The following is a 19,462-nucleotide window of genomic DNA, read 5'->3' on the forward strand; positions in this document are numbered from 1 at the left end:
TTAAAAGAGATTTTTGTCCACAAGATGTAAATAAAAAAATAGTGTTTTTTTATAGATTTCGATTTCCTGAATACAATAATGTTAATAAAAAGTTCGGGATCAATAGGGAACATCCTGAAATTTGGACATAATATATTTAAACAAATTTCGATATTCTTGCTTATTTTTCAAAGTATTCACTAAGTGCCACGAACTTTTTAATAATTTTATCATATTCAAGAGGTCAAAATTTACAAAAACATATTTCTTTTACATTCTTTTGAATAGAAATCGGACCTATTCTAATCCCTAAAAAAAGGGAGATTTTTGCTCAAAAAGATATAAGTAAAAGAAATAATGCTTTTATAGATTTCGATCTCCTGAATATGATAAAATTATTAAAATTTTTTTTTATTATTTGTTGCATTTGGAGAATTGAAAAGTAAGCAAGAATATTGAAATTTGTCTAAATATATCAAGTTCATGCTGCATTTTCAGGGTGTTCCCTATCGATTCTGAACTTTTTATTAATGTTATTCTATTTAAGCCAAAATCTATAAAAAATTTTTTATAAAAAAGCTATTTCTTTTACTTACATTTTTGTGGACAAAAATCGGACTCTTTTTAATGTCCTCCTTTTTCATTACATTGTGAAAAATTTAATGGTAAGATATTATGGCAACAGATTTAATCTCGTGCAATATAAGCAGCATTTGAAAACTAAAATGAAAAATGAATGATTAAAATAAAAATAATTAAAATAAAAATAATTAAAATAAAAAAATATCGTTCAGACTTAATTAATATAAATAAACCGTTAACATGCCTTTAATAATAAAAACGTTAAAAATGAAAAATAAAATATCAATGAGTATAGTAAGATTCAATTGTCACACATTGAAAAAGTGATGCATTTCTTATAAATACTGTAAAAACTTATCACATGGATGGTATTATCAAATCTTAGATCATATAATGTATAAAATCAATTTAACTTTAATTGAAGGCAGTATTCAAGTTTGCTGAAAAAATATTACATACCGTATCAGGTAAAAAAAAGAATTTAATTTAAAAGTAAGTTTTAAATTCGACTAGCACGATAATAAATAATAAAAAAATTATTTAGTACCGATACAAATTAACGAATTACTTTTTTTGTAATAATTCAATGAGAGAATGCTTGAGCAATACGTTGAATAAATTTGTGGCGTTTCTGATTGCAACATAGCACTTGACGATCCTCTGAAAAGAGTAAACAATATGTATATAAACAAATCTAAGTTTAAGAACAAAAAAAGATTTAAGCATATACCCATTCAATGTTTTGATGAAATCTTGAGTAGGCCACAATCGTACGATTCCGTCTAAGCTTGCACTGGCGATATATTGGTTATCTAAACTCCAATCTACATTCATGATTGTATCTTTATGACCTTTCAATTCAGTCAGTAAACCATTAGTTGCTAAATCCCATATATATATGGATTTATCGTCACCTAAATAACAGTTTTAAAGTTAAGTTTTAAAGAATAATTCATTAAATGTAATTTTGATAATTTATCTTATATTTTTTTTCATAATTACCTGCAGCAGCCAGATATTTGCCATCTGGACTAAAAGCTAAAGTGTAAATAGTCGATTGCGCTCCAACATATACTCGCAATAGATTCCCATCATCTTTTGACCATAATCTTACAGTTTTATCAGCGGAACCAGTCGCTAAGTATCTTGCGTTTGGATGAAATTTTATGCACTGAAATAGAAAATGAAATTAAATCATATCATTATATTATCCTAAAATAAACATAAGTTGTAATAGTTAAAAGACGTACATTGACATCTAAAAAATGACCTGCAAATATTCTCAAGGGAAATGTTCTATCCAATGACCATAATTTTGCAGTTCTGTCATGTGAGCCTGTGCCGATATATAAATTAAACACACTAGTATCCATGCACCATATAGGATAACTATGACCGCTACAATGAGAAAAAGCATTATTAGAAATGTATATACAGGATAGTCCACTTAAATCAAACATCTTACTTCGCTTATTTTTGATATAAAAAAATATTTCAAATGAAAGTGGAATGGTTTCGAGAAAGGCATATTTTTCACGTTATTTTTTTTAGATGGAGATTCCAAAAAGAGATAGAAGAATCTCCACTTTTTTAAACGGAATTGTTTGATTTTTTTTTAATATGATTTTTCTAATTATTCTACATATAAAAGATAGAGATATCAAAAAACTAATAGTTTATGAAATATTTCACATTTTATTTTGACACATTTTGACATAAAATATAAAATATTTCGTTAATTATTAATTTTTTGGCAACTGTACTTTTATGCACAGAATAATAAGATAAATTAATTGGTGTGGAGAAAACACAGGTGCTATTTAAAAAAATACGTAATTGCATATTGTAAATTGTATAATTTTTTTAACATCAACTGTGTATTTTTTGCACGCCAATTGATTCATCTTATTATTCTATGCATAAAAATATTAGGGCCAAAAAATTTATAGTTCACGATATTTTATGTTCCATGTCAAAATGTATCAGAATAAAATGTGAAATATCTCGTAAACTATTGATTTTTTAATATCTGTATCTTAATACTTTTGTATGCAGAATAATTAAAAGCATAATATTATTTTTTAAAAAAATCACATAATTCCATTTAAAAAAGTAGAAGTGATCTTTATATCTTTTTGATACCTCTATCTAGAAAAAAACAACGTGATCAAAATATCTCCCTCGAAACCGTTCCACTTTCATTTGAAACATTTTTTTATATCATCAAAAATAAGTGAAAGATGATTAATTTAAGTGGACCACCCTATATACAATATTTTATACAATTTATTCTTCTATTCAATCCTACTTTAGAAAAAGTTATGAATCTGCAGATAAAAATATTCAATAATATTCATAAAATCAATACAGGGATCTTAATTTAAAAAAGATTTACTTTAAAACATACAAGTTTGTCTTTATTTGATTCTATTAAAAATTTATTATATGAAATGGATTGCAAATATTTTTGATAATTTTTCATGAATTTTTAGCCTGCAGGAGAGAGAAAAGGATTTGCTGAAGAAATAGCATTGCTTACCTATATATTGCTGTACATGAATAATTATTGAGTTTCCATGCTCTCATATCTTTATCACTCGATACAGAAAGAAGAATATCTATTTCTGGAATAAATCTTAAATCGTGTACTACATCCGTATGTCCTCTTAATATTATGGCTCCTGCTTCACTTCTTCTGTTATCATAAAATTATGTAATTGTTTAATAAAATATTACACTCAAATTAAGGAAAAAATGTAACTCACACTGTGCTTTCTTGCTCGTTGAATTTATAAAATGGTGATATATCACAGGTAGACGAAACATACGTTTGCTTATCATTTTTCTTGACCAAGACTGTATCGCCTATAGCCCATAAACGTATTTCAGCTGTACTAAAACCTACAGCTAACTTATCCATTTTAGGTGCAATAAGACCACAACTTGCACTGCAATAATATATGAAGATATAAAATATAAGTAATGGCAAGAATCATATAAAATAGATAATGATCTGTTACTTGCTTCTCTATAGCATTTTTCACTGTAAATAATCTTAATGCTTGATGAGAATTATGTTGTATCAATCGTATAGCTTCCTGCAATTCCCTCATTTCACGATCCACACCAGTACCAGATGGTTGTTCCACGTGACCATTAATACTTGTTTCATATCTTTGACTTTTCTCTTCAGGTACTTCTCCATCCATTTGATGAAGGCTGCCTGTTTTTCTAATTATTGTGATGTGTGTATTTATAATCTATACAGAATAATAAAAAATTAAAGTTTATCACTAAAAATAACTAGTTTTGAATTTAATAACAGAATGGTTCAATAACTTAAGCAATAAAAGCAGTAGGACTACGAGCCGAGCTAAATGTTTAATAAAAATTAACATAAACAATAGATACAATTTCAAACACGTTTTAACCCTTATCAGATCATTCTTAATGTTAAATAATTTACAAAATTTCAATGGTGCCAGTTATAAAATTAAACAATGTAGATAATAAAAATAATATATTGTAATCAATCCTTATCATTCTTTAAATGATCATTCTAAAATGGAGATAGTCTATTCAGGTTGTCTATCATGTAATTCGAGTTGCGCATTGTAAATGGTTAAAATTTAAAATATGGTAAACTCAAGTGAATGCTTGTAATAGATATTACACAGACCACCAAACAGTAAAATAATTAGTGATAAAAATTAAAAAGTCCAGAAAGAAAAGAAAACTCATTATTAAGTCTTTAAAAATAGTCCAGAAAAATGTTTGTGATCTCTTCTACATAATTAAGTCAAATTATTTTTTGAAAAACAGGAGATATTTTTTATATCTAGTTCGGCTCATAACTCTATTGTTTTTATTGTTTAATTAATTTTATTTTTAAACAAAATAAAAAAGCAACTTTTTAACTTTAATTTTGAGTATCATGAATTATCGTAATCGACACCACACTATTATGACACCACACTATTATTTTGTGTTATTTATAATAAGTGTAAATAGGTATATGTCTTACGAGTGAGTGTTTTTCAAAATATTTGTGGATGCTTGTCTCATGTGTACAATATATATAGTAAGATACACGCGGCGGTATGAAGATAATAAAATATCATTCCTGCATCGCAAATGTAAATGTAAATACATATTTATTGTCATCATAAATTTGTAAAAAATGTTTTCATTGGGTTGTCCAGAAAGTTCGTGCCGATTTTGAAGGAAAATTAAAACGCAGAAGATTTAAATTTTTAATTTCATTTATTAAATTTAAATCTTTTGCGGCACGAACTTTCCAGATAACCCAATATAATATAATTTTAAATAAAGTTTTCACATTAAAATACATTTTCCAATAAATTATGTTTTCTTATAAATATAAATAAAAATCTACTAATAAACTCTTTCCAGATTTCCAATTCATAAACTATATAAAATGAAAAATATTCTTGATTTATGTACAAATGATAGGAAATGTGTACGTATTCAAATTGGTACACAGAATGAACTCACTGTATATCTAATTAAAATATGTATAGCAGTCAAAATTAATTTAAATTATCTTTTTTAATTGATATAATTAAGGTGAAAAGATTAATTCTTCTGCAGAATTTAGATATTTAATAAATAAGGATATACTTAAAAATAATTATATTACCTGCATTAATATTATGTGTCCATATTTGGTAAGATATTGTCTCAGACAAATATGTGCCGACTCGGACAGATCTACTTTATACTTTCTAGTTCTGAACGCATTTACCAAAGGTCTCAGCTCAATGTCTTGCACCGAAAATACACTAGATAATTCCTCTAAGAAGTCTTTCTCTGTATCACTCATAAATTCATTCTGATGCGTCTTTAGGAATTGGATTGCAGCTTGGCGATTACCAGCATGTAACATCTCTAAATAAAGATGACAAAATATCGGATACAAAAGTCCTTGCAATTCTATTCGTAATTTTTCGTTGAGTACGACGCTCATCCATTTCTTCAATCTAAAAGCAGGATTAAAACTTTAAACATCTTCTTGCAATTCTTAAAATTAATTTGTTATATTATATACAAAAAAAATGCTATTCCCACATTAATCAACATTGATCTATTAGTTCAGAAATCTCAAATTTAAATTATATAGAACTCTACTTAAAATTCTATTTTGAAAATGTTCAAACTAAAATTTTATAGCAAATTTGATTGGACATACTAGCGTGCACACATACACTTATGTATATTAAAGTCATTACAGTGATTTAATTTAAATGTAAAAGTAAAACGCAAATATCTCGCATAATAAAATGACCAATACATATTTTACGAAAAAGAGCACAATAAAGTTATTAACAATTACGCAATTTAATAATAAATGATTTATATTAAACATACATTTTTAAGTCGATTCGTATACAACGACTATAAATGGAATAAGGACTCTAATAGAACATTTTTCTAATTTTCCAATAATATTATGTGATTTGAAAAAATTTTATATTTCACAATTTTAATTTTTCACAGTTTTATTCTATTTACGTAGACTAATTATTATGCGAAGTTTATGCTAAGTTTATGTTAAATTCAAGTATTGCAATTTTTTATACAGTTAGTTAAAAATTAAAAAATTTTTTACTAATAACAAAAAATTTGAATGAGCTCCAAGAATCCATATGTTCCTTTAGGCACATTCTACAGTCAGAAACTAGAAATTGACCAATCATAATCAGATGCCAAAAGAATAATTGACTATAATTGGTAATTTCTAGCTTCTGATTTCTAATTTCTGATTTCTAATCACTAATGATTTAAGCTGTGGTCAAAGTCTCGCTATAAATGATTTGATGGACCAATTAGAAGAAAAAATTTTATAAACTGACCAATTGAAAACTGCTTCAAAGCATTTGCAGCATCGCGTTGACCGTACTCTTATTGTAAAATAATTAATCCGGATATATAATAAGTATTTTAAGCTTTAAGTCGTAGGAAATTGACTAATTACAGTCGAATGGAAAGAGAATAATTGACTATGATTTGTCCATTTCTTATAACTTAAAAATCTATTGTAAATCCGGGCTTAAGCTAATACTGCGTTTATTGTACAAGAAATTTTTCACGCCTTAATTGGTTATAAAATAGAGATTCGAGAATCTCTATTTGGCCCGCAGCCAATCAACAGACTTGAAAAGCCTGTCCTATGATACATGAAATATTAGCTTTAACATTATAAAAAATATATTCTTGTTAGGAAACTGAGCTTCATAAATGAGTTCCATGTAATCGTCGGTTAGCTTAACCGATGGTTACATGGGGCTCATTTAGATTCAGTTCCAACTCAATGGTTAACTCAATGGTTAACTCTTAACCAGAGATTCAATTTGTTTCTCATTTCTTTCCAATTCTAGAATTGGAAAGAGACAATGAATAAGTTGAACCTCGATTAACCGTGAGTAGTGAAACTGGGCCTTAAAGGTTAATGTACAACCGGTCAGAGAAAAATTGCAACTTTTTTTTCATAACTACAGAATGCAGCTTACTCACCGAGTGATTCGTTCTTACTTATGAATCGAACTTTTTAGAGCTCAACTGTTCTACTTTACGATCAAGATTTAGTTCCGAAATTCATTGAAAAAAAAATCTTTGTGACCGGCTGTACATATATTAGAGTGCAGTATATCCAATTGAATTCACTACTAATTATCCTGATAACAGCCTTCCCTAAGCAAAAACAAGCCATTGAATAAATAAACAAATCATAAAAATAGAAGACTGTTAAAATGAATTCAGTCACTTGCTCGACGTTCGTTTTTAGTGTTAAAATATTACGTTAAATGTCACATGATCAAAATTGACAAATATCAAGCATTAATTTTGATCACATAATCTGTTTTGATATTAAAGATGAGCATCAAGCATGCAAATGTATCTACATTAAATTAATGCTAAATTTATTAAAGGTGACTATACATGAAATTAACAAAATTAAATGTAGAAACATAAATATTTTTAAATGATCAATAACAATAATAATGTCATGTTCTGTAACAGAATATACATGCATTATTTCATTGTCAAGTTAATATATATATTATGCCACTGCATTTAAAGAAGTTGTACGACAAATGCAATTTGTTAAGAATTACTTGAAAAAATTATAGATTATTCTAAATTGCACTTAATAATAATACAAAAAAAATAGAGACAGTTGACCATCTGGATCAAAAGTTATTTAAATAAGTAGTAATATTTTTTAAATGTACTCTAATATAAATATATGAAAATGTATTATAAAATAATGATAAAAGTCTCTATTTTTTTATATATAAATACTTTATGAATTCAACAATATTTATGTAAAGTTACCTTGAGATGCAGACATTAATTGTTCAGTAAATAAATAAAATTTATTTGTTGTAAACTAATGGTGAACATCTCAATGAAACTTTGCATAAGACATGTTTAGTATTTAATATATTTATATTAAAAAATTTAGATTTTTTTTATCATTTTAACAATTTTTATTTATAACAATAAAACTAATAACAAATAAAATAAATAATCTATAAAAATGTGTGCTCAATAAAATCAGAATATTATGAAAACAACTTTCACATGTATGCAGTTTGTTTAAAGTGTAAATATTAATATATGCCCTTTTATGCCCTTATAACCTCCTTAAATACTTTATATAAAGCAGTCTTTAATGTATACTAATCCAGTATAGTATAATTGATCGAATTCACCATTAAATAAACATAATACATCTAATTTTTAGCCATTTCCTGAGAATTCAGAGTCACATGAAAACTATACAATTCAAACACACATTATATTCTGAATAAAAAATTGCAATATAAAATATTAGAATCTAGAATTAGTAAGATATGAATGCATCGCGTGATCAGACAACAAAATGCCTTATCTCGCTAGAACAAACGGCATAGTAATCACGTCGTATGATTCGAACACGAGTTCGAGTCCTATAAAACCATACCGCTGATATGCCTGATCTGCCGCAGCGATGTCAATGGTAATGGCACTGAAAACGATCGAGTTGTCCTGCGAGGTGCCGCACTCCGCGGTCGCGTTCAACGTTGTCTGATCGCTGTTCTGACAGAACAACTGATCGCCCTTGCGATAATCGTGGGTCTGGAAAAACATGCAACAGCGGTGAAGGAGGTTATGGCGTACACATTGATGGCAAACCACGCGCGGCGTGAAACTCCGATGAGAGACACCGCACCTGATAATGACGCCGTTTTAGGTAAGACTCGATCGTTGCGCTGATCACCTCGCTCTTCATCCGCTTCATCTTCATCGAGACCCGGCGGCGACGATGAATTCCACTGATCTCGCGACGGTGCCCCGAACGAGATCCGTGACAGTACGAATCACGAGGCACAAACAGGCACAAACACCCCGCCTGGTCAGGCCTGGTCTGCCTGGTGCTGGATCGCCCGAAAGGGGGAAGAAAGGAGAAGAATATAAAGTCTAATGCACAATTGAAAAGCACAAGCAATAGGAATAGTCAATAATATATTTGAACAGATTTCAACTTATCAGAAATCGTGTACATCAGGATACACGGTTTCTGATAGGTTAAAATTTGTTATTTCCTATTTCTGTTATTTGTGTTTTTCAATTATGTGAATTATGTCTCAGGCTTCACGTATTTTATAGATTAGTACTTGCAGTGAATAATAGAACACCGCTTATTTCTATCAATGTAGATGTTAATTTTAACCCTCGTGTTGACTGTGTCAAAAAAAGCATGCTATATTTTATATTCAGTAAAAGTTTCCTCAGGGAGGAAACGTTTTGGAACATCATAAATATATTAGAAAAAAATAAAAAGTAAATTAATTAAATCGAGATTAAAGCAAACATTGACTACATTTATACGATATCCTTATAATGCAGGTTCTATAATAGAAGTCATAGCGGTCGTAGAGTCGTAGAAAATTGACCAATCATAGTCGATTATTCTTCTCATATTCTATTGTGATTGATTAATTTATAAATAGAGTCTCGCATTAGAATTTCACCAATTCATTCATTTCACCAATGCCGATTAACTAATCGGAATTAATTATCAATCGTAATTGGTCAATTCTACTAAACAGCAAATGTGATTGATCAGTTAATGGTCATTTAATTAACTGGCATTGGTGAAACCGATCTTTAATCGAGTTTAATAACATCTGTAGTTATTAAAACTGGTCAAGTCAAAAAATTCACAGTCGTTCCATTCTTCCGAGAAACAGCTATGGCCGGTATTAATAGTCAATTCTTATTTCAAGACCGTCTTAAGTAATGTCTTAAGATGCTAATGCAGCCCTCTGATTGGTTCATGACTTCTTAAGATCATTCTTAAGACAGTTTTGAATATAAGATCTGAATACCGACCTATGATTAGTCAATTTTAACTACGAATATTATTAAACCTAATTAAGGCCCTGCGCACAATAGAAGGAATAAAGAATAAACGATTTCAACCTATCAGAAATCGTGTATTCCGATATATCCGATTTCTAATAGGTTAAAATCGTTCATTCTTTATTCTTAATTCCCAGGTCATACATCAGTAATAATCGTAGGCCGGTATTCATAGTCAGATCTTATATTTAAGACCGTTTTAAGAAATTACGAACCAATCAGAAGGCTGTATTAGTATCTTAAGACATTACTTAAAACAATTTTGAAATAAGAACGGACTGTAAATACCGTCCATAGTCGAATTTTATTTAAAAATCGTCTTAAGATATTAAAGAATTTTACAACAATTGCAAAACTAGGAATCGATTATTAGTAAATTAGCTGGTATTAAGCAATAAATATTATAATAAATTCGTCCACTTTTAGATGAAATCATGAAATTATTACCTTGTTTCAACATATATTCGACTCTTTTTTTCTACTAAATGACATATCAGATCGCACTACATCATTTCACTCATGCCACATAAATTTTTGTATAACAATAATTATGTTTCAATTAGATATCTAAGTCTAACTCCACTCGCTGTTTCTTTATGCAATTAAACTACTAGTCTGTGAACTACTATATATTTTGTAAATATGTACAGATATGCACATATCTTTTATATGATGATGCAAATGTTGTGACGTGAACATGACAGCTCTGGAATGCCATATTGAGCCAAGAAATGGTAAAGAAAATTTCAATTTCGAAATTTTTGTCATTCTCAGCATAGACTCCACTTCACAGACACGTATTAATGAGTGTACTTTAATTCTGGAAAAGGATATTCAAATCAATAAAAGGAGAAAAAAGTAATTGTTATACAAAAATTATATGATTTAATACAGACGATTTTAGGATTCTCTTAATTGATCGACTGAATTAGAATTGACAAATCATAGGTCTGTTTTTCATTGTACTGTGTGTATCAATTCAGAAAGTGCAGCAATAAAAAACAAACCTCATGTTGTTCAATATTTATTAGAATTAATTTTCTAAAACATTTGAAAATTATATAAAAATTTTTGAAAAATTAGAAATTAAAATTTATATACAACCTCTGAAAAATTAATGAAGAATTTTAAGAAAAATCTACTTACTTCGTACCATGTAATATTTCTATATCGTTAATGCAGCCTCTTTTTGGGAATGAGGGATGCGAAGACAGAGAGATAGAGAATAATCGGACTTCTCACTTCTATACATGCGGATAAGATTGGTTAGTCAGATACGCGCATGCGTATTAAAATTTCAAGTACATCTATTATCTAAGCGAGAGGTAGATATCGTCTGCATCGTGATATTTTCGCCAGAGCTCTTAAGTGACGTTAGCAATATAAGAGTATTACATATATGCTTCGTACACACATTTTGTGTACTTAGCTAATTTATCATGACGTGAAAGATACTCGACAAAACTGCAGTGCTACAACTTATCTATAATACCACTCAGCTGCGTTCAGCAGAAAAAGCAACTTTGCAACTGTGTAAAATTCTTGAATGTGATTGGTTTATACATTTAGATCCAGTGAGGAACTAAGGATAAGACCAATCATATTAAAGAATTTTGCAATAGTGCAAAACTGCTTTTTCTACTGAACGCAACCACTGAATACCTATACAGGTGCTACTACTAGATGACTTGATCTATTTGGTCTGATTCGGTCTTGATGCTCATTTCTCCATACGTTATATTTTTCTCCAAATTCCCGTCGCGTAAGTTTACGAGATTAATACGACGACAACTAACCTGATTGAAGACCTGATTAAATTACACAATTCTTTTGTTATAGCGATGCGAGAATCTTTTTTTGTAAAAACGTGTCAGTTCTCTACGAGGTTAAAAGCATGCAGCAATTCACATCTGCTGCCTAAGAAAACGTATATAACGGTAACAAAATTCAATTCTGAAGAGAACTCGGGAATGTTCTTTATTTTAGAAGTATAAAAATCTATAATATTAAATTAATATCTTTCTTTTTATATGTTATTCGAGTGCAAGAGTGAGTTACTCCAATTAGCATGTAGTTGTAACAGACATACTTTAGAAAATTTTTAAAAATAAAAATGATTATGTTATAAGAATATATGGATTTTTAGGAAAAGAAATGGCATCCATTTCTACTAAAATTGATAAGCATGTCGGTGGTGATCAAAGGGAGAATGATCTATTAACGTCCATAAAGGACAAGCACTACAACTTAATTGACGAAAGAGGAGATCATGATACATCAAAGCTAAATGCACAAAATGTTACAAAAGAATTGATTGCCAAAGAATCTGGATGCGGAATAACACAATCAGATTCTCAGTCAGCAACACAGTCTTCATGTACATTATCGATAGTGAGCATGGATGATAATCATGGTGATAATAACAAGATGAAAAGTACTGAGTCTTCTGATAGTGAAATGATTCTTATTGATGAAGGTAATTATCGAGTTATATGCACTTTAAACATTTACCATAAACATGTGAAAGAAATTTAAAGATCTGTCTTTTAGCTGAACTAGCATACATTCTTTAAGTGTTACTCATGAAAGTGAAGTAGATATATGTTTGAAGTTTAACAAAAGCGAGAAAGTTTAAGAAAGTATAATCCAACAATAAAAAATAAATTTTAAGATTTCTACAGACATTTTTGTTATGTTAGTTGTTGTTAGAAACTCACTTGACAAGTGTATCTTTAGTTATGAGAGTCACTTTGATGCAGCTAATATTGTAAGGTTTCTCACTTATACAAAATCTTTTTAATCTAATAATAAAATCAGCTATTGTTGCTATCATAACTTAAGCTATTATGTGTAGAGCAGTGCTTTAAAAAAAATGTCAGTAACACAAAAACAATATAGAAGAAGGAAAATTTTAAGGTCTCAAGGTACATTGTTGTACTTTTTGAGATTAATTTAACTTACTATTTAGCCATGTATGTATAACACATTTAGCCATGTATTTATAACACAGAAAATATCTAATGCAGATTCCAATATCCAGAATAAGGGAAGTAATGTAGGCAACACGATAAGCGAAGTAAAGGAGTATGATCCTACGATTGATGAGAGATTGCCAGAAACTGTCACATTATTGACCACACCTGATGGAGGAAAGTTATACTTAGTAGGAACGGCACATTTCAGTGTTGAAAGTCAAAATGATGTGTCAAAAGTAACTATATATATGTACTTTCCTTTATTCTGTGAAAATAAAATATTGCTTTTTAATTTTAGATATGAATTTATTGTAAAAATTTAATATATATAATATTGAAAACATTCTTTTTTATTTTGTTAAAGATTATACAAGCTGTGCAGCCTCACATAGTTGCAGTTGAATTGTGCAGAGCCAGAGTTGGTATACTACAACTTGATGAGGAAGTTTTGTTTGGCTATGCTAAGAATATTGATTACAGTGAGACAGAGTTTCTGTATTTCTATAATACATTAGCTATCTGTGTTGACATATTGTACTATTTAATTTATTTACAGAAACTATTATGGATACCATTAAGAGGGAAGGACTATATGATGGCTTACTACACATTTTATTGCTAAGAATGGCAGCTCATGTCGCCAAGGAACTTGGTATGCCACCAGGAGGAGAATTCCGAAGGGCATTTGAGGAGGTATTTCAGTATGCATTAAATCAGAGACATTAGGCATTTTTCAACAAGAGACAATTGATATAGTGTAACACAATGAATCATAATATCTTTGTTATTTGCCAATGAAGGTTTCTATTTAGTAATATAAATCGATACATCATTCTATCTTCCATGAGTAACAAAGACAGAACGATGCTTGTATCGGCTTGTGTTTCTAAGACTGCACTTAACGCTTGCAACGCTCACAAGCATCATTTGTCCTTGTTTAACATTTAATAAACGACAAAGATAAAATGATTCCATGAATGTTATAAAATAGGACGCAGCCTAAATGGAAAATATTCAATGAACCGATTTCCCTATGTCATCTGTATCTCTTGCTGGAAAACACCCATTATCTGTATCATAAAATTTATATGAATTTATTATTATGTAACTTAGGCAAAGAAAGTGCCAAACTGTATTATTCATTTGGCCGATCGACCAATTAACATAACAATGCAACGTGCGATACGATCATTGTCCTGGTGGCAGACTATAAAACTAGGGTGGAAACTGGCAGTAATGAAAGATTCTATTACTCAAGAGGATGTCGAACTCTGTAAGCAACGATCGATGTTGGACGAAATAATTGCCAACATGAAGGAGAAGTTTCCAGTGTTGGGAGAAGTGTTTGTGAAAGAGAGAGATATTTACTTGACTAATTCGCTACAGTTATCATGTCTGCCTCATTGTGTTTTTAATCATTCTTACGAACCAGCACGTGTCGTAGGAATCGTTGGTTTAGGACACACACCCGGCATCATTGAAAATTGGGGTAAAGTCAAGCCTTCCGATATACCGCCTATCATGAGGTAAATAAAAAATATTGCATAATATAATTGCTATTATATGAGATATTTCTAAAAGTATTTGTAGAACTACATTTTACGTATTCTTTCTTGTTTTTCTTGTTATATTTCTTGATTTATATGATTTGTAGGCAATAAAATTTAACTTAAATAAAATTTAGGAATCCTTTATATATTATATTAAAGCATAATGTATTCCATTACATATTAATTTACTAGACAGTCTTTTGCAGAATACCACCGCCATCGTTGTCGGGTAAAATTTTGAAGCAGACCGTTAAGGCATCTGTACTTGGTGTTGTAATTTACATAGGTTACAGAGTTGTAGCAATACCCGCTGCTATCACGTTCCAATCTCTTAAGTCATCGGTTCAGGGACTTCTACAGGTTGGTGTCGCACGATAGGGTTTGTTTATTTAAGAAAAGTTCCTTTCTTAATTAAAAAATTTTTCCTTTTTATCTCGTGCTGCCTTTATCCCAAAGAGTCTCTCGGGCTTTTTTGGATATTTTTATTGATACATAATTACGGTAAGCATGGAAGCGAATGCTTCTGACGAGTATGAACATATTGTAGCGGACGTTATGTACATAATAAATAATATACCAGGGCCTGGGATAGATACAGCAGACTTTGAAGCAGAATACGCTGTAGGCTGTTCGTGTGTAGCTGAATGTTTTAATTGCTCGTGTACACGCGGTTCTGCTAATTATTCTAATGCTCGAATTATTGATGAGAAATTAATCGGTCCGATATTTGAATGCCATGCTCGTTGTAAATGTAGATCAGATTGTGGAAATAGATTAGTACAGAATGGTCCGTTAAATTGTTTAATTGTCAGAGAAGTTGCCAATAAAGGTCTCGGTCTTTTCACGAATAAGTTAATAAAAAAGGGTCAATTTATTTGTGAATACGCTGGCGAAGTGATAAGTCTGCAAGAAGCACGATGCAGAATTGAAGCTAATAAGCAGGGTAACATGATGAATTACGTTCTTGTAGTATCAGAACATGCTGGAGATCGTGTTATTATAACTTGTATAGATCCGAAATATTTTGGTAATATTGGACGCTATGCTAATCATAGCTGTGACCCGAACTCTATCCTTATCCCGATTAGAGTAGAGGGAATCGTGCCTCGATTATGCTTGTTTGCATCTAAAGATATAGAGAACGGAAAGGAAGTGACTTTTGACTATGCTGGTGGTGCAATGGTTAATTCCGTCCATTATCTCAGTGATACTTCTTGTCTTTGTGGTTCTGGCAATTGTCATCGTTATTTACCACATAATCAGATTTAACAACATGAGATATTCTTGTGCGATATATTGTAATAATATAAAGGTTATAGATTTGATTACAGATTTGAAGTTAACAAGAATTTGGTATAAACTATAAATTGATCATAAGTCAGAAAAAAATTATATAATAAGATAAAACTATATGTTTTGAAATTAATATCACATAAAATTAAAGAGAATGTCATAATCAAAATTATAAACAAGATATGTTTTATGACACATATGTGACAGATACTGAATTTAAATTTTTAGAGAAATATGTTATATATATTTATATATATATAAATAAAGCGCACTTCAATTTTTTTGTTACCGTCAGTATATCTCAGTCGTTTCCCTTGCATATTAATGCTTCTCTCTACAATTTTTATTTATTAGACGAAAGTGCTCAGGTAGAAGCAAGACATACTGTATATGTTCGTCCAATTATTAGATATTTGATGTTACTCTCTGTTATTTGATATTGTATATTATAAATGGAATATTTTATTATTACTGCTTCTATATTACATTGCTGCTTTTATTATTGTTGCTTATTATTTATATATACATTATTTATATATAAAAGAAACTAAATTTGACGATATTGCTTATCTTTTTATTGTTATAATTAATATTAGAATTAATTTCTCTGAAATAATTTAATGTGCCAACAGTATGTATGACATTCTATTTACCCAACCATCAGAATTTAGTTAAAGCTCTATTTAGGTATAAAATTTAGTGTAATATCTAATATTAGACTATTATCTAATATTAGATTATTATCTAATATTAATCGTTGTATATTTAACAAACTCTAAATAGATATTAAAATAAATATTATAATAAAATCAAAACAATGTTCAAAAAAGTAAATGTTACCAAAATTGTAAATGTCGAGATATTTCATATAGCAGCTGCCTTTTATTAAAATAAATACTAAAATAAATACTAAAAAATACTAAAACATTGAGAATCGAACGAATTTGTCAGTTATAAAATTACAATTGTGTTTAATGTTAAACATATTATGATAAAAACGTCTAGCTTAAGCAGTATCATATCTTATAAAAATTTTAGATTATTGTAAATTCCATGATATCATTATTATGCACATGCTGTTAGTATGATGTATATATCAGTATTAATATATACATACAATTGCAGAAAAATAGAAAAACAACAACTTTGGCTTACAGATAATCTATTGATTATAAATTTCTATAAGTATATGAAATATATATATTTTTTTTACTGTTGGATATTTTATTAGGAAAGATGTTTATCAATTAATTTACATCATGTCAATGAAAAATATAGCTCCCAATAACTGCCTTTAATATATATGAATGACACTTTATAAAATAGATTATTTTTAATAAGCAACATTTACTATATTACATATATTCTTACTCAGAAAATGAAGTGCAATTCTTTGGTTCTGTACTGTCTAATATAGTCATATATATATTCTAAATTATATATTTAAGAAATACTTACATATATAAATAATTGAGGAACTTCAAAAAATGAATATTGTTATTTAAAAAAATTTTGCATATTCATTGAAATGAATTAATTTAGATTATTTAAGTTTTAGGAGAGAATAGCATCACATATTATTCTTGTATTTAAGGTTTATTTTATCTTAATGCTAATTTTTTATAATCACTTGTTTAGCTTCAACAATATTTGAACTTTTGTAATATAATTATTAATTTCCTAAAATTAAATAGTTCTCAATTCATTAACGAAGTTATGTAAATTTTAGTCTATAAGATGTACGATGTTATTACATATTCTGCTGATAACTATAAATATTGTGAAAACTACATGGAGCTATATATATATATTGACAATAAAAAATTATATAATGTACAATGTGAATATTTATTAAATTTACCTCCTAATTTAAAACATGCAGTTGAGTAATATATATAGTTAAGATATGAATAATTTAATACTTTCTCATAAAAAAATTTATTGAAATATTGAAGCACTTCACATCCAGAAAAATCAAAAGTTTGCCTGGCTCTGGATCAAGTAGCGTCGTTATATAATAATAAGCGAAATTTAAAACGCGTATTTCATAATTTATATTTGTTCCTATCGAAAGTATATTGTGCAAATAATTGGCAAAGCAATGATAATATTATGAGTGTTATGGATATCTATACCTTGAAATGAACAAGTCTATTCCGAACAATTAAAAAATGTTTTGATAAATTGTCGAAAAATTGTCAATAAATTCGGGGAATATTTCAAAATTCTGATTAGAAGTTTGATTTTCCTTTTCTACATGAAAAAGTATACTACACGAAAAGTATTCTACATGAATAATCAAAGAAAGGGATATATGATTATGAAAATGTAAATATTTATGTACAATTTAAGTTTGCCTAACTGCCAGATCATACAATTTACGTGTTATTATTCGAATCGAACACTAAAACTTAAATTAAAACATACAATATTCGCATATAATAATTTGAAAAAGCAAAATTATAAATATATCAATTGTAAATATTACAAGATACACACGACGCACACACACACACACACACACACACACACACACGCGCACATACGCACGCACGCACACAATTCTTTTATCTAATCTTTGAATACTTGAATACTTAAGTATTAAGACTTAAGTAGAGACTTAAGTTCGATCTTAATATTTGGCAGTAAGTTCAAATTATTTGTAACTTTATAAAATCATTTCCAGTGATTATTTAATACCACAGATAAATTGTAATAGATTTATGTATAATGAATAAAAAAGATATATATACACATATATTTATAAATATATATAAAATTTATTATCAAGTATGAATATATACTTTTTAATTCGCTTTAATTTGACGTTACTTTGGAAAGATGTTACTAAATATACATAAGTATTGTAAACTTGTATTTATGATATTTGTGATATTTATGATATGATGTATATAACTAATATGTACATAAATTATATGTATCGTGATTTTTGTTTCATCACACAATAAATAATGTGTTGCGTAATTATTATAAGGCATTAATTATCAATTTAATAAAAATTTTTCGAACTAACGTATTTTTTATTGACACTAATTTCTAAATTAATGCACTGTGGCAGTAGACATTGGTTCATTATTGGATTGATATTTCCAACGCCACCATGCTACTTTCATCCGATCCCAGATATTATCCCACGAATCCATTGCGGGTCTCACATCGAGCAACGCAAACATATACTTCTCATTAATTTTTCCACCATCGTAATAATCAATAATGTATCTTACATCTTTTCCACAACGATCTATGATCCAATCATGTCGATCAAATGGTAGTTCATACCTGAAAGTATGCTACATTTAATATAGCATTAAAGACCATGTAGCGACTTAACTTTGCTGACTTGTTTGGTCTATATGACTCAAAATGCAACTTTTTTTCTAACATTTTATTGAAAAAATGTCTCTAGTATTTGATAATCTAGTTTCATTTGTTAATATATCTTTTTTCTATGAAAATTTTCTATTTTTTAAAACTTTTTAATCATATCGACCAAAATGATATGATCACGCACACACACACACACACACACACACACACACACACACGCGCGCGCGCACACACACAATATATATATATATATATATATATATATTATTTACGTATTAACTACGTTATAATGTATGTCTAATACGT

General features: G+C 28.8%; 4 protein-coding genes across 4 annotated transcripts in view; 2 read left to right on the forward strand and 2 right to left on the reverse strand.

Moving 5' to 3' along the window:
• Positions 1–1,097: 1,097 nt before the first annotated feature.
• On the reverse strand, positions 1,098–8,872 carry LOC105622127 (TAF5-like RNA polymerase II p300/CBP-associated factor-associated factor 65 kDa subunit 5L). The gene is made up of 10 exons (XM_012203560.1): positions 8,798–8,872; positions 8,549–8,703; positions 5,222–5,561; positions 3,586–3,821; positions 3,327–3,509; positions 3,101–3,256; positions 1,812–1,959; positions 1,564–1,732; positions 1,292–1,475; positions 1,098–1,221 (listed from the first exon to the last, which is right to left on the reverse strand). The coding sequence occupies exons 1-10, from the start codon at positions 8,870–8,872 to the stop codon at positions 1,098–1,100; spliced, it is 1,770 nt and encodes a 589-aa protein (XP_012058950.1).
• A 3,272-nt stretch (positions 8,873–12,144) lies between these two features.
• LOC105622128 (traB domain-containing protein) lies at positions 12,145–15,004 on the forward strand. The gene is made up of 7 exons (XM_012203561.1): positions 12,145–12,466; positions 13,017–13,201; positions 13,330–13,444; positions 13,522–13,658; positions 14,079–14,491; positions 14,722–14,875; positions 14,972–15,004. Exons 1-7 carry the CDS (start codon positions 12,145–12,147, stop codon positions 15,002–15,004), a joined length of 1,359 nt encoding a protein of 452 aa, XP_012058951.1.
• Positions 15,005–15,022: 18 nt separating this feature from the next.
• Positions 15,023–15,784, forward strand: LOC105622129 (histone-lysine N-methyltransferase SETMAR-like). Its single transcript, XM_012203562.1, has one exon. The coding sequence runs from the start codon at positions 15,023–15,025 to the stop codon at positions 15,782–15,784; it is 762 nt and encodes a 253-aa protein (XP_012058952.1).
• Positions 15,785–18,870: 3,086 nt separating this feature from the next.
• Positions 18,871–19,462, reverse strand: part of LOC105622130 (cytochrome c-type heme lyase) — a 1,942-nt gene continuing 1,350 nt past the window's right edge. Inside the window, exon 3 of the mRNA XM_012203563.1 lies at positions 18,871–19,108. Coding sequence (XP_012058953.1) covers positions 18,871–19,108 — 238 coding nt within the window. The remainder of the gene's footprint in view (positions 19,109–19,462) is intronic.

This window comes from Atta cephalotes (assembly GCF_000143395.1).
Source record: "Atta cephalotes unplaced genomic scaffold scaffold00040, whole genome shotgun sequence".
Taxonomy (NCBI): domain Eukaryota; kingdom Metazoa; phylum Arthropoda; class Insecta; order Hymenoptera; family Formicidae; genus Atta; species Atta cephalotes.

Excerpts from the sequence above, each read along its gene's own strand:
- LOC105622127 (XM_012203560.1), bottom strand. The coding sequence starts at position 8,872 with ATGAAGATGAAGCGGATGAAGAGCGAGGTGATCAGCGCAACGATCGAG. Across the intron at positions 8,704-8,797 it reads TAAAACGGCGTCATTATCAG|ACCCACGATTATCGCAAGGG; the intron begins GTGCGGTGTCTC and ends ATGTTTTTCCAG. Across the intron at positions 3,822-5,221 it reads GACACATAATATTAATGCAG|ATTATAAATACACACATCAC; the intron begins GTAATATAATTA and ends TATTCTGTATAG.
- LOC105622128 (XM_012203561.1), top strand. The coding sequence starts at position 12,145 with ATGGCATCCATTTCTACTAAAATTGATAAGCATGTCGGTGGTGATCAA. Across the intron at positions 13,202-13,329 it reads GTCAAAATGATGTGTCAAAA|ATTATACAAGCTGTGCAGCC; the intron begins GTAACTATATAT and ends ATTTTGTTAAAG. Across the intron at positions 14,492-14,721 it reads GATATACCGCCTATCATGAG|AATACCACCGCCATCGTTGT; the intron begins GTAAATAAAAAA and ends AGTCTTTTGCAG.
- LOC105622129 (XM_012203562.1), top strand. The coding sequence starts at position 15,023 with ATGGAAGCGAATGCTTCTGACGAGTATGAACATATTGTAGCGGACGTT.